Source organism: Elephantulus edwardii, unplaced genomic scaffold (assembly GCF_000299155.1).
Source record: "Elephantulus edwardii isolate Elephantulus edwardi_28Jun2011 unplaced genomic scaffold, EleEdw1.0 scaffold00066, whole genome shotgun sequence".
Taxonomy (NCBI): Eukaryota; Metazoa; Chordata; class Mammalia; order Macroscelidea; family Macroscelididae; genus Elephantulus; species Elephantulus edwardii.
Genome location: NW_006399816.1, coordinates 1,808,571 through 1,832,616, shown reverse-complemented (window position 1 = coordinate 1,832,616; position 24,046 = coordinate 1,808,571). Strand labels below are relative to the sequence as shown.

Here is a 24,046-nt window from a genome sequence, read left to right as displayed (position 1 = left end):
AGGTGTGCATCCTGATTCCGCTTTCTACAAGGAGCAGTCCAGTTTTACCAGCACCATTTTTTAACAGGTTGTCATTTCCCCATATGATAGGTTTTGTTTCCTTGTCGAATATCAGTTGACCATAGATAGAAGGATTAAATTCTGAGTTCTTGATTCTGTTCCATTGGTCTATGTGCCTGTCATTTTACCAGTCCCACGCTATTTTGGTTATTGCAGCTGTATAATAGGTTTTGAGATCTGAGAGTGCTATGCCTCCCACCTCATTTCGTTTTTCAGAAGTGCTTTGCTTATTTGATGTCTCTTTCCTTTCCAAATAAACTTGCCTTTTCTATCTCTTTGAAAAAGGAATTTGGTACCTATATTGGGATTGCATTAAACATGTAGATTGCTTTTGGTAAGACTGTAATTTTTACTATTTTGAGTCTTCCTATCTATGAACAGGGAATATTTTTCCCCATTTTTTTAGGTCTTTTATTATGTCTCACAGACATTATGTCTCTGTAGTTTCCCTTGTAAAGGTCTTTTATGTCTCTAGTTAGGTTTATTACTAAGTATGTCAATTTGTGATTGGCTTTTGTAAGTGGTATTGCTTTCTTTGTTTCCTTTTCAGAGTTCTCTTTGTTACTGTCGAGGAATTTCAATGATTTTTTTATATTGATCCTATATTCTGCCACTCTATTATATTCGTCTACTAGTACTAACAACTTTTTTGTTGAGTCCTTGGGGATTTCTGTGTACCCTATAATATCATCTGCATACAGTTTAACTATTTCTTTGCCAATCTTGATGCCTTTTATTTCCTTCTCTTGTCATGTTGCCCTAGTAAGTACTTCTAATATAATATTGAATAGAAGTGGTGACAATGGGCATCCTTGTCTGGCCCCTGTTTGCAAGGAAAATGCCTTCAGTCTTTCTCCATTGAGAATAATATTGACTCTTGGTTTAGCTATATACTCTTTACTATGTTGAGAAAATCCCCTTTTATTCCAGTTTTGCTGAGGTCTTTACCAGTGTGTTGGATTGTGTCAAACACTTATTCTGCATCAATTGCAAAGATCATATGGTTCTTGTTATTTGCTTTGTTAATGTGGTGAATTATGTTGATTTTTTTTTATGTTGAACCATCTTTGCATACCTGTTATGAATCCCATCTGTATTTTCTCTCTTGGTAATATCTTTGCCTGGTTTTGGTATTAAGGTTATGCTTGTTCCACAGAATAACCCTTAGAATGTTCCTTCTTTTATTATTATTATTTTTTTTAAATATTTTAAGTAGAATTGGTGATAGATCTTTTCTGAATATTTGGTAAAATTCAGCTGTGAGGCCATATGGTCCAGGATTTACTTACGAGTAAGTCTTTTTTTTACTTATTCAATTTCTTCTTTTGTGATGGGTCTGTTCAAGTGTTTTAAATCTGTCCAAGTCAGTCTGGTTATGGCTTTAGTATCAAGGAATTTGTCCATTTCCTCAAGGTTTTCTAATATACCACAGTAAAGCTTTTCATATTTTTCCGGTATTATAGATTTAATTTCCTTTGGTTCTGTTGTGATGTCACCTCTGCACTTTCTTTTTTTTTTTTTAAATTTTATTGGAGCATTTATTAAGAACATTTCCTTCTCTCTACAAAAATTATACCACTAGTCTCAGAGCTGTTCTTCTTCTATGGATTTGGAGACCATGTCACCACCAGTTCGTATCTATTATCCACATATATACTTTTTTTTTTACTTGTTTAGTTTCCCTTTCTCTCTCTCTTTCTCTCTGTCTCTCTCTCTCTCTCTCCCTCTCTCTTTTTATCTCTGTCATTTCTTAATCGAGTTATCTGCGTCTTCTCCCCTCCCTCCTTTTGTTAAATTTACCAGTGGTTTGTCAATTTTGTTGATGCTTTCGAAAAACCAGCTCCTGGTCTTCTTGATGGTTTCAATTGTTTTTCTGTTTTCTGTGTCATTGATTTCAGCTGTTGTCCTTATAATTTCCTTTCTTCTAGAGGCTGTAGGATTATATTGTTGTTCTTTTTCTATTTTGTGAGAGTATTGAGTTAGATCATTGATTTTTCTTCTTTCTTCCTTTTTTATGTGTTTTGCTATTGTTATGAACTGCCCCTGAGGACTGCCTTAGCTGCGTCCCAGAGGTTTTGTTGTTTTATTATCATTTTCATTTGTTTTGAAGAACTTACTTATTTCATTCTTTATTTCATTTATAACTCAATAATGCTGTAGCAGAGAGTTATTTAGCTTCCACGTGGGTGGTTTTGTAAGCTTTACCCTCCTATGGTTAATTTTTATTTTTATGGTATTATGGTCTGAGAAAATACTTTATATTATCTCAGTGTTTTTTAATTTGTTGAGGTTTGCTTTATGTCCTAATACATGATTGATTTGGAAGAATGTACCACATGCACTTTAGAAAAAAGTGAATTGTGTTTTAGTTGGGTGCAGTACTGTGAGTATATGCACAAGGTCGAGTTGGCTGTATAGTTTAGATCTTCTACATCTTTGTTAAGTTTGGTTTGTTTTTTTTTCTTAGTTGACCTATCTTTGGTGATAGTGGTGTGTTAAAGTCTCTTACCACTATTGTGGTGCTATTTCTTTCCTTAATTCTGTTAACCATTGTTTTACGCATTTTGCAGGTCTATCTTTTGGTGCATCAATGTTGACCAAGGTTATGTCTTTTTGATCTCTTGTGCCTTTAATCTGTATGTAATGCCCTTCTTTATCTTTTATGGTGGTTTTCATTCTGAAATCTATTTTATCAGAGATTCATATTGCCACTCCTGCTTTTTTTTTGTGGTTGCCATTTGCTTGATATATATTTTTCAAGCCTTTGATTTTGAGTCTGTTTTTCTCTCCATTTCTTAGCTGTGTCTCTTGTAGGCAGCATATTGATGGGCTTTTTAAAAAAAAATCCATTCTGCTACTTTTTTATTCTAAAATTTTTTATTATACTAAGTTTATTTACAAAATTCAAATACACAGTTTTCCAGACAAGACCCTTCCAATTTTCCTCACTGTCCCCATCAGTTTGTACAATCCCAAGATTACTCCTACCCCTCCCTCTGCATATCTTCAGCCCCCTGCTTCCCGCCTCCCCCTCCCTTGGATCTGCATACTCATTTTTTTTTCTCCTTTGTGGAAAGAGGAGTATTCTATAAACTTTTGTTATGAGACTCTTGTGTGAGATAGTGTTACCAAATGTTTGTTCCCAGTCGGTAGGTTTTCTTTCTAGCTTGTTGGGGAAAGTTTTTGATACACATGGGGATTTACTCTTTAGAAGGTCCCATTCATCAATTTTATCCTCTTTAGATTGTGCATTTCTGGTTGTATTTGGCAGTCTCTTTATACCATGGACTAAGGCTTCTAAATTTGATACCAGCTTGTCTCTTAGGAACTTTATCTTTATGGTTTTGGGCTTTACTCCCAGGTCTCTGATTCACCTTGAGTTGATTTTGTTTATGGTGTGAGATGTGGATCATGTTTCAGCTTTCTGCATGTGGAAGTCCAGTTTTTCCAGCACCATTTGTTGAAGAGATTGCATTTCCCCATTTGATAGCTTTGATTTTGTCAAATATCAGTTGACCATAGAAAGCTAAGTCTCTTTCTGGGTTCTCAATTTTGTTCTAATAACATGCTCTTTTTGAGGGGTCTCTATTTTGAGCTTCTTTTACTTATCTCTTCTGTGGCCTTGAGCAGAAATCTGTCTTTTAGCAAAATCTCTTCTTGTGTCCATTATTGTGTTCATTATTGAAAACATACAATTGTGAATGTTAATATAACTTTTACCTATGCGGGATTTTAATTCATACAAATTAACTATTATTTGTTAATATTTTTTTTCCTTTTTAAATTTTTTTTTTTTTTGGAAAAACATGTTGTGGATACGAGGAGGTGAGGAGCAGAAGGATGAGGATGGTCAGGGATGAAAATGGCATGGATGCAGTTGCAGAGCTTCACAATTTGGTTGGTGGGGGTAGCAGGTGAAGGAAATTAAAAGGATCCAGTGGGGATCAGATGATACAGGGCAATGGTAAGTATAGTCCAATGGTGATTAAACAAACTGTCTTATTCACTTGTGGGTTTCTCATTTGGGAATTAGGCACAGACTCTCTGGCTACTTCATGCTGAATGGGACATTGATGTGAAGGGGGAAAGGGAGCACGCTTTATCACCTTACCACCTTATGGTGGTCTTGGGTTAAAGCTGCTTGCCTTCTTGTTCTGTTAGAAGATATTTTCCTGTCATTTGCTCCCCTCTGGACTGCAAAGTGTTTTCCCGGGTGGGTCCATTGGGGATGGCTGACTGAACCCTGGGGTTCCATCCTCCTTTGCTTCTTTAGCTGGCAGTTGTATTTCCTTTTTGTCTCTGGAACTGGGTTCAGGGTCAGGTCTGGGGTAAAACGCAGTGTTAAGGTTACCCATTCCTCCCTGGGAATCCTTGATCTCCTGATGTTGAGCCTTAATCTGCACTGAACACTAGTCATCAACTGTTTAACTGTTCAATTATCAATAAACAGAAATCTGTAGAAGGCCATGGTGACCCTCCTCCTAGTGGTCTGCTGCTCCTGCAGCTTGCCAAGCTGTCTCCTCCTCTGCCACCATCTACTACTTTTTGACTCTTAATTGATGCATTTAGTCCACATTAAGTGTGATTATTAACAGGCCAGATTTTATTGTTGCCATTTTGCTGTGTTCCTTTTTCTGTTGTTTCTGGTTTCTATGGTCCATTCACTTTCCTTTGGCATCTCTGTGTACTGGATTTCACTTAAAATTTCTTGTAATTTTGGTCTTGTTTTCACAAATTCCTTCAGTTCTTTCTTTTCTGCAAAGGAGCTAATTTCTCATTCATATTTGATCAAGAGATTTTGCTGGGTATAGGATCCTTGGCTGGCATTTGTTTTCTTTCAACTTTCTGTATAAGCCATCCCATTGTTTTCTAGCTCCCATGGTTTCTGCTGAGAAACCAGAACTTAATTTAACTGTTTCCCTTTTGTAGGTGACTCTGTTTTTCTCCCACTGCTTTTAGTATTTTAGTCTTACCTTTTAATCTGGAGAATTTCACGATGATATGTCTTGATGTTTTTCTTTTTAGGTCTAGTCAATTTGGTGTTAGCTGTGCTTCTTGAATGTGAATGTTCCCATTCTTCAAAATACCTGGGAAGTTTCTTTCTAATATGTCTTCACTCCCATGTTCTGGAATTCCAGTCAAATCTATGTTGCTTCTTTTGATATTATTCCACATGGTTCTAATACTTGTTTGGGTTTTTTTTCCATTTTCTTTACATCTCATTTCTGATTTTTCTTCTAGTATGTTTCCACAGAAGCTCTTGTCTTCCAGCTCAGTGACTCTCTGTTTCATCTCTTTAACTCTACTTTTTTGTCCCACCGGTGTGTTGGAAACTTCTGACACTTCTGTCTTAATATTCTGGATTGCATTTTCAGGCTTTTCTGTTATTTCCAGTACTGAGTTGGCTGTACCCTCTCTGTCTTGTGATGTTCTTTTAAGTCTTGTACTTCACTATCTATACTATCAATTCTTTCTTCCATTTTTTGCATTTTCTTCCATAGCTGTTCATGTTGCTCCTCATCAATACATTTTTCCTGAATTGCTGTCTCTGGGGTATTGACTCTCTTAATGACTTCCATTGTTTCTTCTGTCATTTGTATCTTCTTCTGTAGCTGTTCAAATAACTTCACAACAACATATTTTTTATAGTTTTCTCTCTGGGGTATTCACTGGATCTGCGTTTTTAGGAGAAGGGCTATTTTGTTTTTCATGATGATTGAGGCAGAGTGCTGATTTCTTGACATTATGTGAGCCTTTTCCTAGTAGATGTTAGGCTTTTGTAACTATATAATGTCCCAGAGTATGGTTATATTTTATGAAGAACCTGTGTATTGGCGTTCCCTTCTTGGCCTGAGGCCAAAGCAGGATGACTGTTGTTCTCCATAAACCGTGGCTCTTCCACATCTCTTCCCAAGCTCTCTATGTAATGTAGACAGCCAAGTTCAAGGGCAAGTACATGTGGTATTGGTGCTCTGGCATAAAACAGCAGGGTGACATCAGGCAGGTCTGGTCTCCATGCCGTGGACTGCTCTGGTCTCCATGTGGCAGGCACTCTGGTCTTTACATGATGGATACATTTGAATCAAAGGTTGTTATTTTGGGTGCTGTTGAGTTGGTGCAATTTATAGTGACTGTATTGATCCTACACCCTCCTCACACTCTCCATTGTGATTGAGCCCATTGTTGTAGTCCTGCGTCAATCTGTCTCACTGAGGGCCTTCCTTTTTTTTCACTAACCCTCCACTTTTCCAAGCATGATGTCCTTTTCTAGAGACTGAGCCTTCCTGATAACATCGTTCAAAGTGTGTGAGATGAAGTCTCACCAGCTTTGATTCCAAGGGGAATTCTGGTGGCAAGTCTTCCAAGACCATTTTGCTTGTTTTTGTGGAAGTTCATGATATAGTTAATATTATTCACTAACACCACAATTCAAAGGCCTCAATTCTTTGGTCTTCCTTTTCTTGTTGCCTAACTTTCACAAGTGTTTAGCTCTGGTGGCTTAGTGGTAAGAATTTACACTGCCAACCTAAAAGCATGCAGTTCAAATCTACCAGATGCTCTGCAGGGGGAAAATGGACAATCTCCTTTCATGTTATTCACTACTTCTGAAAATCCACAGGAGAGTCAGCTCTGAGTTGTTTCTGACTCGACAGTAAAGAACAGCAACAACAACTTCTATGAGTGATAACTGACTTTCAGTAAAACAAAATCTTTGGCAACTTTTAATCTTTTCTCTATTTATTGTGATGTTGTGTATTGACTCCTTTGTGATAGTTTTTACTTCTTTATATTGAAGCATAATCCATCCTGATGTCTATAGTCTGAACTTCATCAATAATTCAAAGGTGGGATGGTATAAATTGATATTACTGCTCTACTTTTGAGGGGAGTAGGCTTCTAGTTTGGGTTGAATGTGCATTATCTGGGAGTCACAGAGCCCTGAGCTAGGAGCCAGGATCAGAGGGATTCAGAATCTCCACTAAGGTATCCATGCTCTTTGTGGCATTCAGTTTCACACTTCATGTTGATTAAATGGGGTTGAAAGGACCTACTCACTGGGAATCCAGGCAGTGAACAACACACTGAGAAAGAGTTTTAGATTGTAGAGGACTATACTGCTTTTCACTAACTAGGTAACAGCAGTGAGCATGGAGTTAATGTCTATGGAGATAGAAGTATCCTAGGATGTGAGACACCTCCTCTGTTAGGCTTACAGATGAGATTGGTGGGATTTATGTAAACCCAGTGATTATTGTTTTATTGAAGAAAAAGAGTCAGTCTTCAATTTGGTGAACTGCCTAAAAATTATTGTTCTTTCTTTGTGGCAGGTAGAATTCTAAGGTGGCTCTTAAGGCTTTCTGTGCCCACCACCTCTGGCTTGGTCCTTTGCCTCGGACTGGACACCTTTATCTTTACCTGGTACATGCTACAGCCACATTTAGAACAGTGCACCCTCTGTGAAGCATGTCATCTTGGGTGTCTCAGGTTGGCAGTCACTATCTCTTCATGCTAACCATCTCTGACTGGGTACCCGGGCTTCACCTATACCCTAGACTGGCAAAGACACCATCCCTAGCCAGGTGGATTATCCTAGGCTCCACTGAGGTTAACAGAAACTCCATCCCAAGCTAGGTTCCCTGTCCCTTGACACCTCCTAGACTAGAAGAGGTGTTATCCATGGTTCAGCTCACCCAGTGGGGCCTCGGTCAATTCTAAGATGAACAGAAACTCTGATCTGACTGGGCACTCCAATACCAAACTTCTGCTGGGCCTGCAGACATGTTGACCCAGGCCAGATACCTCATCTCCACCCACCACAACAGTGGCAAGAGCACAAATAAGACATCCAGTCCACCCTCCACCATGGTCCCTCCCTCTTCTCGCTCATTTCTTATTTCCTGTCCCTTTTTGACTTTTGTTTGTTGTTTTGTGTGGTGTTCCCCTCTCTTCTCTCTTGTGTGTTCCCTATCACTTGCTGGTCTTCTCTCTTTCTCTCTCTTTAAGCTTGCCCTCTCCTCCTCTGCCCCTTTCTATTCTGATTCTTTTTCCTTTTGTACCCATCTCAGTTTTGGTTTCTCTATTTTATTTTACTCTTTAACCTTGTTGTTGTGTAATATAAAGCCAGAGCTGACCCATAGTGACCCTTCAGCTCTTTTTCAGAGGCAGTTAATCACATGGGAGGAGATTGCCCATACGTCTCCCACAGAGCAGCTGGTGGTCTCAAACCTTGTGCCTTTGGAATTGGGGTGCAGCTTCTTGCCACTAGGCCATCAGAGCAGCATCCAATTCCTAAACCACATGTCTGTGGAAACTATGAACTTTGATAAATGATGATAGTTATAGAAAGGCTTCAGGCTTTTTGTTCTTAGGATCACTATGAGTCGTGCTCGACTTGACGGCAATCAACAATTAACAACATTTAATCTTACTTCTTTCTCTTTTTGGGGTGTGTATGTTTTGTTGCTTTATTTCTCTTTTTCTTAGTCCCATTTGACAACAGTTATCAACAGTACCTAGCTACACACACACACACATGTCCTGTAACTTTGCCTATAGGGTTGGAGAAAGATCAGCTTCTCCTCTAACTGGTTTATGAAAGACTGGAACCAACATTGGCTCTGTCTGCCCTCAACAGCTTAGCACAAACAGTGAACAGAGAACTATACACATACCTCCGTCTTCCTCCACATCCACCAGAGGATAGGAGGTGGATCACTAAGAATTACCAAATTAGTAAGTGACATAACACACTTGTATGATTCAAACAGCTATTCACGCAAACCAAAATAATTCAAATACAAAATAATACAAACACTACAATGTCCAAGAGGTAACAGATAACTTTAAGCCAATAAAATAACCATGATAAAAACAGAACAATAAAAGGATCAAAACACAGAATCAGGATATCTTTCAGAGGAAGAAGTGACATTGAAACTTTCTCATAAGGAATTCTAAAGAATGATGGTTAACTGTTTTCATCAGATTAAGAAAAAGTTCAAGGAAATTGCAGACAAAAATAAAATAAACCCTGACTTCTCAGCTCTAATTATGTCGGAAAGAAAGATATGAGATATATCAAATAGAAAGGAAAAAAAACAACCCCAAAACTCCAAACAAGAATTTTCTACCTAGCAAAACTGTCTCTCAAATATAATAGTGAAATTACATTCATTTATATAGAAATTAAGGACATTTGTGAAAATGAGATAGACCTTACAAGAAATACTGAAGGGAATTCAACAGACTGAGAACAGCCAACCCCCCCCCTCACAGACCTGAAATTAACATAAATGACTACATCATTCAGAAACTGATCCAGACATAGAAATACACATAGTATAATAAACACGCAGGACTAAAAGTAGCACATTAGAGGTACCATTAGAAAATGCTCAACAAAATGGAAATAAGAAGAACATTCCTCAACATAATGAAATGTTAATTTATACTAATCCAATGGCCAACATTACTTTCAATGGAGAGAGATTGAAGGTATTCCCCCTGTGAAATGGAACCAGACAAATGATGCCCTTTATCACCACTCTTATTCAATACTGTATTGGAAGTTCTAGCCTGAGCAATAAGGCAAGGAAAAGAGAGAAAAGTCATCTTAAATTGGAAAAGAAGTAAAAGCATCTCTATTTGCAGATATGTGATCTTATACCTAGAAAATCCCAAAGACTCAGCAGGAAATGACTAGATCTAATTGATCAATTCAGAAAAGTGACAGAGATCATCAAAGAAAAAATTCAGGCAAATTTAGGAACCATAACATGAATAGTCTATCAAATATAAATAAAAAAGCACAATTAGCAGAGGATAAAGGATATGACTGGGGCCTCTTGAAAATGAAAGTCTAATGTGCATCAAAAGGCTGCTCCAAAAGAGAACTTAAAAACTTGGAAAAATATTTGGCAAAGACACATGTGACAAGGGACTACTTTTGAAAATTTACAGAAAGCTAATACCTCACAAGGCAAAGACAACAACCCAATTATATAATGGACACAGGGCATGCAAAGAGGCTTCACTAAAGAAGACATTCAGATGGCCAACAAACACATGAAGAAATGCTCAGATCATTAGCTATTGTAACGTGTCTCTGAAGCAGACTTGACTCTCCAGTGGGTTTTCAGAGGCTGCACATTACACTGGAAGGGATTTCCTGTCTTTCTCCCTCAGGGAAGCTGGTGACAGTGCAAAACCTTATCACTAAGCTACCAGAGCTCCCTAGCAGCTATTGTTGTTGTTATGTGCCCTTGACTCAACTAGGACCCATAAGAACACTATGAAAAATGGATCTGAACTCTGCCCTATCCTGTGGCATCCTCACTATCTCTGACACACTTTAGCCCATTGTTACAGATATTGTGTCAATCCATCTTATTGGGGTTCTTCCTCTCTTACACTGACCCTCTACCTTTTCAAACATTATATCCTTCTCTAAGGACTGGCCTTTCATTCACAGGGGGGCTATGAGTCGTCTATGACTTAACAGCACCTAACAACAATAACAACGACAACATAGAACTATGTTTGCCTAATGGACAGAAAGTTATGCTACCACTCCCAAGGTGGGTGATCTTAATCTGTGACACTCAGTCCTGGTTCAAATTATTTTTCTTCTAGGTGGTATAGCACTGGTCTGTGCATTGCTGTACAGAGGTAACTTGTGGTTGCTGTGATGCTAAACACTGTGACACTGATGTGCCAAATGTGATAATGGTTACCCATGGTGGACAGTGTTTGGTGGAGCTTCCCGATTAAAACAAGCTTGGAAGCAGGAGTGGCAACCACTTCCCAAATTGCTTGCCTCCGGAAACCCTATGAACAGTGTTCAGGCTTTTCATTCATGGGGTCACTATGAGTCATTTACGACTCGATGGCTCTTAACAATAACAACAAGGATGGGCTCTCCCTAACAATAATCCTAAATTATGTGAGATGAAGCTTCACCATCCTTGTCTCCAAGGAGCATCCTGGTTGCAATTTTTCTAGGACAGACCTGTTTGTCCTCTTGGCAATCTATTGTATAGTCAGTACTCTTCTCTAACATCACAATTCACAGGTATCCATTCTTCTGTCATCATTAGTTATTTTCCAACTTTCAAATGCATAGTAAGCAACTTAGAAGATCTTGATTTCGATCAGGTGCATTTTAATCTTTACGTTGATATCATTGCTATGTAATACCCTGGAGAGGTCTTTGACAATAGATTTTCTCAAGACAACTTGTCTTTTGATTTCTTGACTGCTGGTAGCAAGGGTGTTGACTGTAGGTCCAAGTAAGTTGAAGTCATTGACATCTTTTCTCCATTTATTCTGATGCTGCCTATTGGCCCAATGGTGAAGATTTTTGTTTTCTTGATGTTGAGATGTAATCTGTCTTGAAAACTGTAGTCCTTAATATTCTGTAGCAAGGACTTCACTTATTTCCTGAGTGCTCGTACCAAGGGTGTTACTTGTGGATCCAAGCAAGATGAAGCTGTTGACAATTTCAATCTCCTATCCATTCATCATGACACTGCTTATTGGTCCAGCGGTAGGAGTCTTTGTTTTCTTAATATTGAGACGCAATCCATACTGAAAGCTGCATTTCTTGATCTTCACTTTCAGCAGGCAAGGTTGTGTTATTTGTATATGCAGGTTGTTGATGAGCCCTCTTCTCATCCTGATGCTACACTCTTCTTCATAAAGTCTAACTTCTCAATTTGTTCAGCATACAGATTGAATAGATACAGAGAAAGCATGCAGCCCTGATGCACACCTTTGTTGATTTTTTTTTACCTTTGTTGATTTTAAAACACACAATGTTCCCTATCTCTGTTAGAACAATACTCTCTCGATTTAGGTATAGGTTTCACATGAGCACAATCAAGTGTTCTGAGATTCCAGTTCTCCTCAATTTTAGCCATAATTTGTTGTGATCACAGTCAATGCCTTTGCATAGTCAATAAAACAAAGATAGTCATAGACAGATCCTTCTGGTATTCTGTGCTTTCAGTCAAAATTCATCTGACATTAGCAATGACATCCCTAGGGCTATAGGCTCTTCCAAATTCAGCTTGAACTTCTGGTAGTTCTCTGTCACTGTAAAGCTTCAGTCATCTTAGGTGATCTTCAGCAAGATTTTGCTTGCATATGATATTATTTGATAATTTCCACATTCTGTTGGATCTCCTTTTTGAGAATAGGAACACATGTGAATCTTTTCCGGTCACTTGGTCAGGTATATGTCTTCCAAATTTCCTGGCATAGACTGGTAAGCATGTCCAGGGCTGCATCTGTTGGAATATATCAATTAGTATTCCATCAATTCCTGGGGCCTTATTTTTTGCCTTCAGGCCAGCTTGTCCTTCTTCATTTATTTCTACTGGTTCTCGAGCATATGCTACTTCCTGAAATGGTTCTGTGTTAGTCCATTCTTTTTGGTACAGTGACTGTGTATTTCTGTCATCTTCTTTTGATGCTTTCTGGGTTATTCAAGACTTTGTCCATAGTATCCTTCAATATCACAACTCAAGGCTTGACGTTCTTTTCTTCATTTATCTCAGATTAAGGAATGTCAAGCAATTTCTTTCCTTTTAATTTTCTGACTCCAGCTCATTCCACATTTAGTTATCATTTAGTTATAATATTTTTCTTTGTAGTCTTTACTTGCCCTTTGAAATCTCATTGATACACGCACAGCCATGTTAATGGAAACATTATTTATAATAATAAAAAATTAAAACAAAGAGATAGAATTAACCCAACTATCTATCTAATGGACAAATTTTAAAAAAACCCACCAAACTATGATGCATTCATTCTCACAATGGAGTATTATGCAACATTAAAGAAGGATAAAGAATTTGTGAAGCACTAGACAAAATGAATAATCTAGAGATAATAATGTTGTGTGACATAGATCAGTCACAAAAAATCAGATAATACCATTATTACAAAAAAACTAAACATCATTCTTGGATAATTACTAGGGATAGATAGTAAAAGTGGAACCAATATTAATAAATAGATAAGTTGGGTAAAGGGAAAGGCAATATACAAGATGGAGTCAATAAAAATGTGTAACTAATTACCTTGTTGTTGTTGTGTTAGATGCTATTGAGTCAAGCACAACTCATAGCGACTCTATGAATAAAAGATTTGAAGCCTATTCTGTCCTGCACCATCCTCACACTTCCTGACACACAAGAGCCCATTGCAGCAGTCACTGTGTCAGTCCACCTGATTGAAGGTCTTCCTCTCCTTAGCCAACCCTCGACCCTTCCCAACATTATGTCCCTTTCCAAGCAATATGTCCAAAGTATGTGAGGCCTCATCATTCTTGTCTCCAAAGAGCACTCTGGCTTCACCAAGACATATCTGTTCGTTCTCTTGGCCGTCCATGGGATGTTCGGTGCTCTTCTCCAACATGAGCTCAAAGGCGTCAATTTTTTTTTCTGTCCTCCTTATTTATTGTTCAGGTCGTGGGTGCATAACTAGTAATCAGAAAGACTATGGCCTGAATCAGACGCACTTTAGTCCTAAAACTGACATCACTACTCCACAATAATTTGGGAAGGTCGCTAAATGCAGATTTTCCACATATAATGCATCTCCTTGTTTCCTGACTGCTTGTACCAAGGATGTTAATTGTGGATCCAAGCAAGATGAAGCTGTTGACTGTTTCAATCTCCTCTCCATTCATCATGACACTGCTTATTGGTCCAGTGGTAAGAATCTTTGTTTTCTTGACATTGAGATGCAATCCATACTGAAGGCTACATTCCTTGATCTTCTGCAACAAGTGCTTCAAGTCTTCCCCACTTTCAGCAAGCAAAGTTGTGTCGTCTGCATAATGCACATTTTTTACAAGTCTCTTCCAATCCTGATGCCACATTCCTCTTGTTTGAGTCCAGCTTCTCAGAAAATTTGCTCGGGGTATAGATTGAACAGGCATGGAGAGAGAATACAACCCTGACACACTCCCTTCCCAATTCCAAACCTTGCAGTGCTCCCCTGCTTCATTTTTACAACAGCCTCCTGACTCAGGTGTAGGTTCCACATGAGCACAATCAAATGCTCTGGGATTCCCTTTCTTCTCAGTGATAATTAATATTATAAAGTAATACATGAATGTGTATGTAAAAAAATCAAACCAAAACAAAAACTAACAAGTACAATAACAAAATATCTTGCCTTCATCCCTAGGTACATGCCCTGCACAATTGCCAGGACAATGAACAGAATAGATTTTGCCTTTCTATTAGGTTATACCATAGTACAGCTGGTCTTAAAATAGGGAGATTAGCTGGAAGGTCTGATCTATTCACATGAGCCTTTTAGAAAAGTCTTTTCTCAAACAAGACACAAATGGGTGAAATTTGAAAAAGGAGAAGGACTTTATATCTTGTTGCCAACTTGAAGATGGAAGTGATCACATAGCAAGGATCATGGGTGACCTTTGAGAACTGAGGGACACCTTTGCTAACAACTAGTGAGGAAACAGACCATCAGTTCTACAACCTCAAGGAACTGAATTTGGCCAACAAGAAATACACTTTTAAGAGGAGAATTTCTTAGCCTCCAGTTAAGCATTGAGCTTGGTCTACACCATGGTTTCAGTCTTTTGATACCCTTGACAGAGAATCCAACCTTGATGTGTTAGATTCTGATCTCCAGAAGAATGAGACAATAAAAGGGTGCCTTTCTAGCCTACTAAATTTGTAGTAATTTGTTACCCAGCAGTAGAAGTGAAATTATTTATATACAGTTGCACCTTGGACAATACAGGCATGTCAACTTCCTGTGAATTTGAAAATCCAAGTATAATTTATAGTTGACCCTTGAACAACACAAGTTCCAAAGGTTTTGCACTGCATGTGTACTGGAGAGATGGACTGCTCTTGTGGAGATGATTAGCATCATGCAGTTTTAAAAGTGGATACTTGAAACAGTTGGGCCCACTATAGCAGCAACAGGAATTAAAGAATCTGAGTATAACTGGGCTTGTGTAGTTTAAACTCTATTGTTTCTCTCTCTCTCTCTGAGTATATAATGATATCCCTACCGTTCACTTTTAAACACAGAGATTTAATATGTATGTATGCAAAGGAGCTCTGTTGGCTTAGTGGTAGCATTATTGGGCTGCTAACCAAAAGATTAGCAGTTCGAAATCACCAGTCGTTCTGTGAGAGAAAGATGGGAAGCTTCCTCCTATAAAGAATTACAGCCTTGGAACCCAATGAAGGGCCCCTGTGAGAAAGCACTGACTCGACAGCCGTGGGAGGGGAAAGTACATGTTAAGTGCACAGTTTGATCAGTTTTGACAAATGAACACAGCTTAATGGAGCTATAACAAGTTCCCATCACCCTAGAAAGTTCCTAGTCAATTCCCATCCTCCAAACATCCACTGTTGTGATTTCTACCACCACACGTTGTTTTGTCTGTTTTGGAATTTGATGTAACTTAAATTACACAGCAAGTATGGTTTTGTGTCTAGCCTATGCAGTGCCTTGTTTCTGAGGCTCGTCATGCTGCTGCACCCATGCTGCTGTTGTGAGCTTCTGCGGTCAAGCTGTCCTTGTCGCGTCACGATCCCGTGTACAAGACAATCACATTGATGCTCAGGGTTTTCATTGCTGATTTTTTCAAAGCACTGCCAGGCTTTTCTTTCTAATTTGATTAGTCTGGAACATCTGCTGAGGCCTGTGCAGTGTCATTATTCACTCACTCATTGCTGAAGAGGAGGAAATGACTCAGTGTTGACCCTCCAGCGACTTTTCAGAGGTTGTAAGTCACATAGGGGGAGACTTTCCACCTTTCTCCTTCAGAGCAGCTGGTGGATCCAAACTGCCTGCCTTTGGGTTGGCAGCACAATTCCCTACCCACTAGGCTACCAGAGCTCTCTGTGCCTTCAGTTACAGATGAGCTGTGGTTCTGCGTGAGATGCACTGGCAAGGAAGTGAACTTAGGTCTTTGTGCAAGGCAAGAATTCAACCACTGAATCATTACTTCCTCCACTGTACTGACTGACTTTTCTATTGCTGAGTGGTATTCCATCGTGTGCATGTTTAACCATTTATTTGTGGATAGGCACCTCTGCTATTTCTAGATTTTGGCTATTGTATGTAAAACTAGCAAGAACATTTTTGTACAAGGCTCTTTGTGGACACTTTCCCATTTCTCTTGCATAAAGACAAAGAAGTGGAATTTCTTGTCCATAGAAGATACATGCTTAACTCTTTAATAAACTATAACAACATTCCAAAGTGGATGAATTTTATATTCCCACCAGCAAGATTTGAGAGTTCGAGTGGCTCCATAGGGAGCTCTGGTGGCTTAGTGGGTAAGAAGTTGTGTTGCCAATCCAAAGGCAGGCTGTTCAAATCCACCAGCTGCTCCATGGGAGAAACATGGACAATCTCCTGTCATGTGATTTACAGCCTCTTGAAAACCTGCTGAGTGTTTGATTTTGTTCAGCTATGAGTTGGTTCCAACTCGATGGCACATAACAACAGCTTCAGCAACAGCACCAACACCAACACCAATTCTTTCACTCCTTTTGTAGCATTTTCTATTGTTGATCTTAACAACTCTAGCCATTCTAGTATATGTAATGCAATCTAGTATATGTAATGGTATCTAAAACTTTGGGTATAATTGATTTCTCTAAATCAGTGTAGTTGGCAAAATTGTCAAAATGCTTACCATACATGTTTTACTAGTTATCCTTCTTTTTTTACAATAATAGTCTTATGCAGTATTTGTCCTTATGAGACTGAGTTAGTTCACCTAATATAATGCTTTCTCTCCAGCCTCTCCCAGGTTATGTAGGAGGATGGGTAGGGTTGAGACCACAGGGTTGTACAGTTTGGCAGGTGCAGGTAGGGTTGAAGTAAATGGGAAAGATCTAGCAGGGACTTGAAAAGATTGGATAATGATTGGCAAGGTCCAATGGTGATTGATTTTATCAAACATAATGCATGGGAATGATTGTATGAAGCACAATATGAATGAAGAATAGTGTGAAACACAATGTATATGGACTTTGTAAGCAAATCAATATGTTGTTGTTGTTGTTGTTAAGTGCCATCGAGTCGCTTGTGACTCATAGTGACCCTATGTACAACAGCCCTAAACTCTGCTCTGTCCTGTGCCAATCGCACTGTCTCTGACACACCCATCCCAATTATCCCAGTCACTGAATCAATCCACCTCATAGAGGGCCTTCCCCTCCTGCGCTGTCCCTTCACCCTCCCAAGCATGATGTCCCTCTCCAAGGACCGGTCCCTCCTTACAACATGTCCAAAGTATGTTAGACAAAGCCTCAGAATCCTTGCCTCCAGGGAGCCTCCCAGTTTAACCCTTTGCGGGATGAATTTGTTTGTTTTCCTAGCAGTCCATGTTACCCTCAATACTCTTCTCCAGTACCACAGCTCAAAGGCATCAATTCTCCTTCTATCCTCCCTCATCATTGTCCAACTCTCTGATGGATAACAAGTGATAGCAAAGACCACGGCCTGTATCAGACACACCTTAGTCTCCAGAGAGACACCACTGCTCTTCAATACTTTGGAGAGGTCCCTAACAGAAGACTTTCCCACGGCAATATGTCTTTTAATTTCCTGGCTACTGGTGCAGAGAGTGTTGACTGTGGAGCCAGCAAACTAAAGCTGTGAACAATCTCAATTTTTTCACCATCCATCCTGATACTGCCAATTGGTCCAGTGGTGAGAATCTTTGTCTTCTTGACATTGAGTCTCAATCCATATTGGAGGCTGCAGTCCTTGACCCTCTACAGCAGGTGCTTCAGGTCCTCTTCAGTTTCAGCAAGCATAGTGGTGTCATCTGCATAACACAGATTGTTGATGAATCTTCCACCAATCCTGACACCACATTTTTCATAGAGCCCAGCCTCCCAGATAATCTGTTCTGCATGCAAGTTGAAAAGGTATGGAGACAGGACACATCCCTGGCGTACGCCCTTCCCAGTTTTGAACCATGCAGTGTTTCCTTGCTCTGTTCTGACGACTGCCTCTTAGTCCAAGTATAGGTTTCGCATTAGCACGATCAAGTGTTCTGGGATTCCCATTCTTCTCAGAGTCAGCCACAGTTTGTTATGATCTACACAGTCAAACGCCTTTGCATAGTCAATGAAACACAGATAGACATTCCTCTGGTATTCCCTGCTTTCAGCTAAGATCCATCTAACATTAGCTATGATATCCCTTAAGGTCGGCAAATCAATATAAAATAAAAAAAATAAAAAAAAAGAAATAAAAAGAAAAATAACTTACAGGGTAACTTAACAGAAAATTAATAAAACTTCTCATCATGAAAAATAAAATAAAATAAAATGCATAATATACTATAATTCTATACCATTTCCCAACTTCCAAACCCCCTTCATGTACCTAATCTCATTTGATCCCCCAAACAATCCTGCCATTGGTTCTAATTTACTGGTGGAAAGAAAGAACAGAGATCTAAGTGCTCTTCCAAATCGTAATTCTTCTCTGCTGGCTTCTGTCCTCCACACCACCAGCAATTGGCCTCTAATTTGTAGCACTGATCTCACAGCCCTTAGTGTGAAATGCTTGATGGTGTCCTTACAGAGGAAAAGTTTAAAATCTCAGTACTGGAGTTAAACTGGTTATGGTACCATCCCAGCCCACTGGCCAATGTATGTAACTCTAGACACCCAAACTGCTCCGTTATGCTTGAAATTCTCTTTTCTGTGCTAGTGCCTGTACTCAACACTTTTTTGCAGGGGTTGGAGAGAAAAGATCTGATCTGGTTATCTAAACCCGTTAAGTCTGCTCTGACCCCCATCATTAGGTCAAATGCCAGCTCATTTCTGTTTCCCTGAAGATAGAAGTAATGTTTCTCTCCTCCATGGTGCTTTGCACTTAACAGAGCATTTTTGCACCAAGGCAATTTGTGCATATTTCTAATGTCTCCTTGTCTAGACTGTGATACTTCTAGGTGATAGTTGGGCCACATTCATCTCCGTCTCCTCAATACCACCTATGTGACATCCACTTCTGTCTCTTTATTTAGCATTGGGCCCGACTGTATTTATTTATGTTTGAAAACTTTGTCTTCATGGTTAGATGAGACACTTATTGGGAACAGGGATGGAAATAGCCCGGCTTCAGGGCTAACACCCACTAGCCATCTCTAAATATAATGGTAGAGTCTAGAACTCTTAATTGATCAATTGATCCATTGATCCATTCATCCATCCCCACCATAACGGATGCATCATCCACATATAACTTTAACACCATCCATTCTCTCGCCACCCATTCCTTCATCATCCACCTATAAATTCAACATTCAGCCTTGTATTCTTCTAACTACATTTGTTAAGCACCTTCTCCATGCTTTTCTCGGGCCCTGGGGATACAAAGCGTCGCACCTCGTCCCTCCTGCAGGAGCTCACACTTCAGTGCAGAGGGAGGTGCAGAAACACCATTACTCACTGAGTGAGAGCTTTCACAGGTCAGAAGGGGACGCTGGCCTGTTTCTGTGCCCCCTCTACTCTACTAGGGGATGAAGGGGCTCTGATGGCTCAGTGGTGAGGAGTTGGGCTGCCAATGAGAGGCACAGAGATTAAATCCACCCGCAGCTCTGCAGGAGAAAGATGGGCAATCTCCTCCTTTGCTTCTTACTGCCTCTGAAAACCTACTGGAGGGCCAGCTATGGGTCGGTTCTGACTTGGTGACACACAACAACCACCAGGGGGTAGTTGGCTCTGTGTCTGTACCTCAATTCACAAGTCTAATTTCCCAGGACCCCAAAAAGTTTCACTCAAGATTTTTTTTAAAAACATAATGTAATCATACTCCTCTTGTTCCCTGCACATCCCATCTAGCCCAGCAGGGCTCCTCCAGGAAGGGGCATACAGTTTTGGGGTGTGGGGAGTGTAGGTTGGTCTAGAATGATTGAATGTTGAAGTGCTGAAAATAGCAGTCCGCAGATGAGAACACTGAGGTCCAGAGAGAAGAAGAGAAGACAGGACTAGCCTGTCCACTCAGCGTCTGTGCACTGAGTATGTGGTCTCTTCTGCCTGGATGGTGGGAGCCCACCCTGTGTGTGTGGGGTTAGACATACCTGGCGTGAGCGATGGCCGCCACCCACTCGTCACAGTCCTTTGCATCCTCTGTCCTCAGCTCCAAGGCTTTCTGGTTCTCATGGGTGAAGTTAACCGTGAAATAATGCTGCACCAAGAAGAAGATATCTCTGATTAGCTAGAGCTGCCACCTGCTTTCAATCTAGCTGCTTTGCAAAGTGCTTGCTGCTGCTTCAGCTAGGCACAGATTCACTGTTTGTCATCATCAGGAGGCCTGTCTATTTAGCACTTCCCAACTCTCGATTAAGGCAGGCTTTGTACGATGTAACGGAACCTATGTTTAGGATATTGTAAGAAGGAAGTACAACCCACAAAGTCTTTTTGCTTGCAAATTGCAAAAAAGCCAGTTTTATACCATCAGCTAAATTGGAGGAAAGTCAGGAAGACACACTAAGAGGACAAGCCCCTTGGGAATTGAGTATCAATTCAATCCACCATGCATTGAACCCACTTCACTGACAATCTGTTAAGCACTCTTGTAGATCCTGGCGGGAGGGCAGTGAATCCTGTCATGATTCCATGAGAGCCGACCACAGCCACCTCCCACCTCTGCTGGGTCAGCTGGGGCCTCTGTCTTCTCTCAGCTTCCAGGGAAGTGAAAGAGCCAGACACCAGACACACATGTAATATTGTTATAGGCACTAAATACACAAGGCTCTTAGAACGATGTGTGGCATCTAATAAGCACTATGTAAATGTTTGCTGTAATGAATGCAGTGCAATCACTCCTGTAATGGAGGTAAAAAAAATCTGGTGGGGGTGGGGGCTGGGAGCATAGAGATGCCACAGATTTATCCCAGGGAGGCCACGGAGGGCTTCCAGAGAAGGGAGCTTTAGGCCTGGGTTTTATTTCCATTGCATGCAAGGTTAGGGGGCATAGCACAGAGGTCATGAGCACATGGCATGTTTAGGGGTGCAGAGTGGGTGACATACACAGTGCTGAAGGAACCCAGTGGCAAGTGTGCAGGGGTGAGACAGGGTAGGGGCCTGGCGGTGGCACCTGGTGAAAGGATGGCCTGGAAGAAGAGGGTTAAAGACACTTCCCAGGATTCTGGCTTGAGCATCTGGAGGGCTGGTGGCACCAGAGACTGGGTGGAGCACTGGCAGGATATGGGGCTGGCATTGCGGGTTGGGGTGGGACATGCAGACCGAGTCACATTGAGCCACATCAGTGGACGTTTACAGTTTCCTTGGCCCCTGCAAGCCAGGCTGCAGATAGGAGTAGGGCATCAGGCTTACAGTGGACAAGGGAAGTTGGGAGAGGGGTCATTTAGTGAGTGGACAGACAAGCAAAGTGCTGGAGTCCAGCCTGTGTGGCTCCTGGGTCTGGTCCTTAAGACACCAGGAGGAGAGGGGTGAAGGTGTATAGAGAGTTTCAATCTGTCCATTCAGAAGGCATCTGGGCAAGTCAGCCTCAGGGTGAGGCACTGTGCTAGAGAGGGCGCTGTCTCCTGTACCTTAGGTCCAGATGAAGCAAGCAGCAACACATGGTTTAAGATGTGAACTATTTTTAGTTTCTGCTGGCATTTACTGTATTTCTGTTAATTGTCAGTCTCAGTGGCAGCCGGAATGTGTGTATGTGTGTGTATGTATGCATGCGTGTTTGTGTGTGTATAAGGGAGATGCGACAGAGTCAAAGCCTCTCCCTTGTTTCCTAGGAAACAGATAGCTGGGGCTGTAGAATGAAATGTCAGCTGCAGCTTCAAATAACTGATTTCGGCAAGGCTCCAGTGGGTGCCCCCCCCATCTTTGAGAAGGAAGCAGGTTAAAAGCAGAGCTGCAGGTGGCTACCTTAGCACTTTCCCTTGTCTCTCTTGAGATGATGATGCTTGTGGACTGTGATCTCATTTATTTCTGTGCTAACCAAGTGGAAGGCAGCTCTGATGGCCTAGTGGGTAAGAAGCTGCACTGCCAACCCAAAGGCAAGCGATTTGAATCCACCCGCTGCTCTATGGGAGAAAGATAAGCAATTTCCTCCCATGTGATTTACAGCTTTGGAAAACCTGCTAGGGGGTCAGCCATAAGTAGGTTCTGAACCAACAGCTCATAATAACAACCACCACCAAGTAGGAGTTTAGTTGCTTGCTTGAGGCTACACAGCTGCCAAGCCAAGGAGCCAGGAGAATAAAGCTTCCTTGGGCACTTGCCCTACACAGACCCTGCGCTTGGCACTGGGATACAAGAGGACAGGCGGTCCTGATCTCAAGCAGCCTGTAATTGGGTGAGATTCAGGTTCTAACCCAGAAAGAAGACACTCTCCCTGCACACAAGGCTTTTCTAGGGCTAAGTGAGATCCCTTAAGGTTTCAAGGCCAAAGCTGGATGGGCTCATTTATAGCATCAAGCTGAGTACCCAGGGTAGAAATGGTCTCCTCCTGATGTGGGCTACTGGCTCAGGACGGGGTGGATGCTCTGAGCCTAGCCTGGCCCTTCTCTGAGCTGCAGGGAGTGGTGGCCCCTCCTGGCTAGCACAGGCTTCTTCCCAACAAGCCGTACTTTGTGGAGAAGCAAATGACTGTTTGCCAGATTGCTACTTGAAGCCCACCTGCAACTTTAGTTCCTGATGGAAATCTAGATGAGGATGGAATCCAGGGGATTTGCCAGGCCTGGACCTGGCCACCAGAAACCACTGAGTTCTGACTTGTGAGGACACTCAGATCTCCACTCTTTAAACCAGAACAGGGAGCCCGAGGCTGCAGAGAGCTCCGTGCTAATTAGCCAGAGGCATCGTCTGGCTCCTGCCGCTGGCCTCCTCCTTCTACTTGGCCTCCTGTGACCTCACCTCTAACCTCGTGGCCACAGCTCTAGGCTGGCTTGTGGCCTTTCTGAATCTTGCATCTGATGTCTTCTTTGGAGACAGTTTTGAGGCTCTGAGTGACCATGAGCTGGGAGTTGAGGTGAAGTGGAGCGAGTGTGGGAGCATTAGGGACAGGCATGATCCATAAGTGCCCATATTCCTCTCATAACAACCAGACTATTAGGGTGTGTGTGTGTGTGTGTGTGAGTGATGAATTCCCAGGGCACCTTTGGACAGAGACCAAAGAGTCTGCAGTCCTGGCCACTAGCAGAACCCAAGACAGAAATTTTGAACCAGTTTCCACCAAGTAGATGGAGAAAACATTGAAATTGTCAACAGTTTTTTCTTGCTTGGAGCACAGTCAACACCCTTGGTACCACTAACTCAGTCCCACAAGGACAAATATTGTATAAAACCATTATTGTAGAATCAGTATAAGGATCCAAAGTGGGGGGGAGGGTGGAAGCAGAGGGATGAGGACGTGCAGGGGAGGAACGGATTAATCATGGAGCTGTACAATTTGATGGGTGTGGAGTGAGGGAAATTAGAATATTCTGTTCTGGAAAACAATGTATTTGAATTTTATAAATAAACTAGTATAATTAAAAACAAAAACCACACCCTTGGTATAAGCAGTCAGGAAATCAGGAGATGTATTGCATGGGGCAAAACCTGTATCAAGGACCTCTCCAAATTACTGAAGAGCAATGTTGTCAGTTTGAAGACTAAGGTGTGCCTGATTCAGACCATGGTCTTTTCAGTCATGTGTTATGTATCTGAGAGCTGGACAATGAATAAGGATGACAGGAGAAAAATTGATGACCCTGATTTGTGACTTTGGAGAAGAGTACTGAATACTCTTTAGACTTACAAAAAAGCCAACAGATACATCTTAGAGAAAGTGCAACCAGAGTGCTCCTTAGAGGCAAAGATGACAAAGCTTTGTCTCACATACTTTGGGCATATTACTGTTGTTGTTGTTGTTATGTGCCGTCGAGTCGCCTGCGACTCATAGCGACCCTATGTACAACAGCCCTAAACTCTGCTCTGTCCTGTGCCAATCG

The 24,046-nt window shown here is 41.1% G+C and overlaps 1 protein-coding gene across 1 annotated transcript in view; it reads right to left on the bottom strand.

Annotated features, from left to right (window-relative positions):
• The window catches only part of RASGRF1 (Ras protein-specific guanine nucleotide-releasing factor 1), a 157,912-nt gene that overhangs the window by 101,119 nt on the left and 32,747 nt on the right, over positions 1–24,046 (bottom strand). The window contains exon 2 of the mRNA XM_006888251.1: positions 20,168–20,274. Coding sequence (XP_006888313.1) covers positions 20,168–20,274 — 107 coding nt within the window. The remainder of the gene's footprint in view (positions 1–20,167; positions 20,275–24,046) is intronic.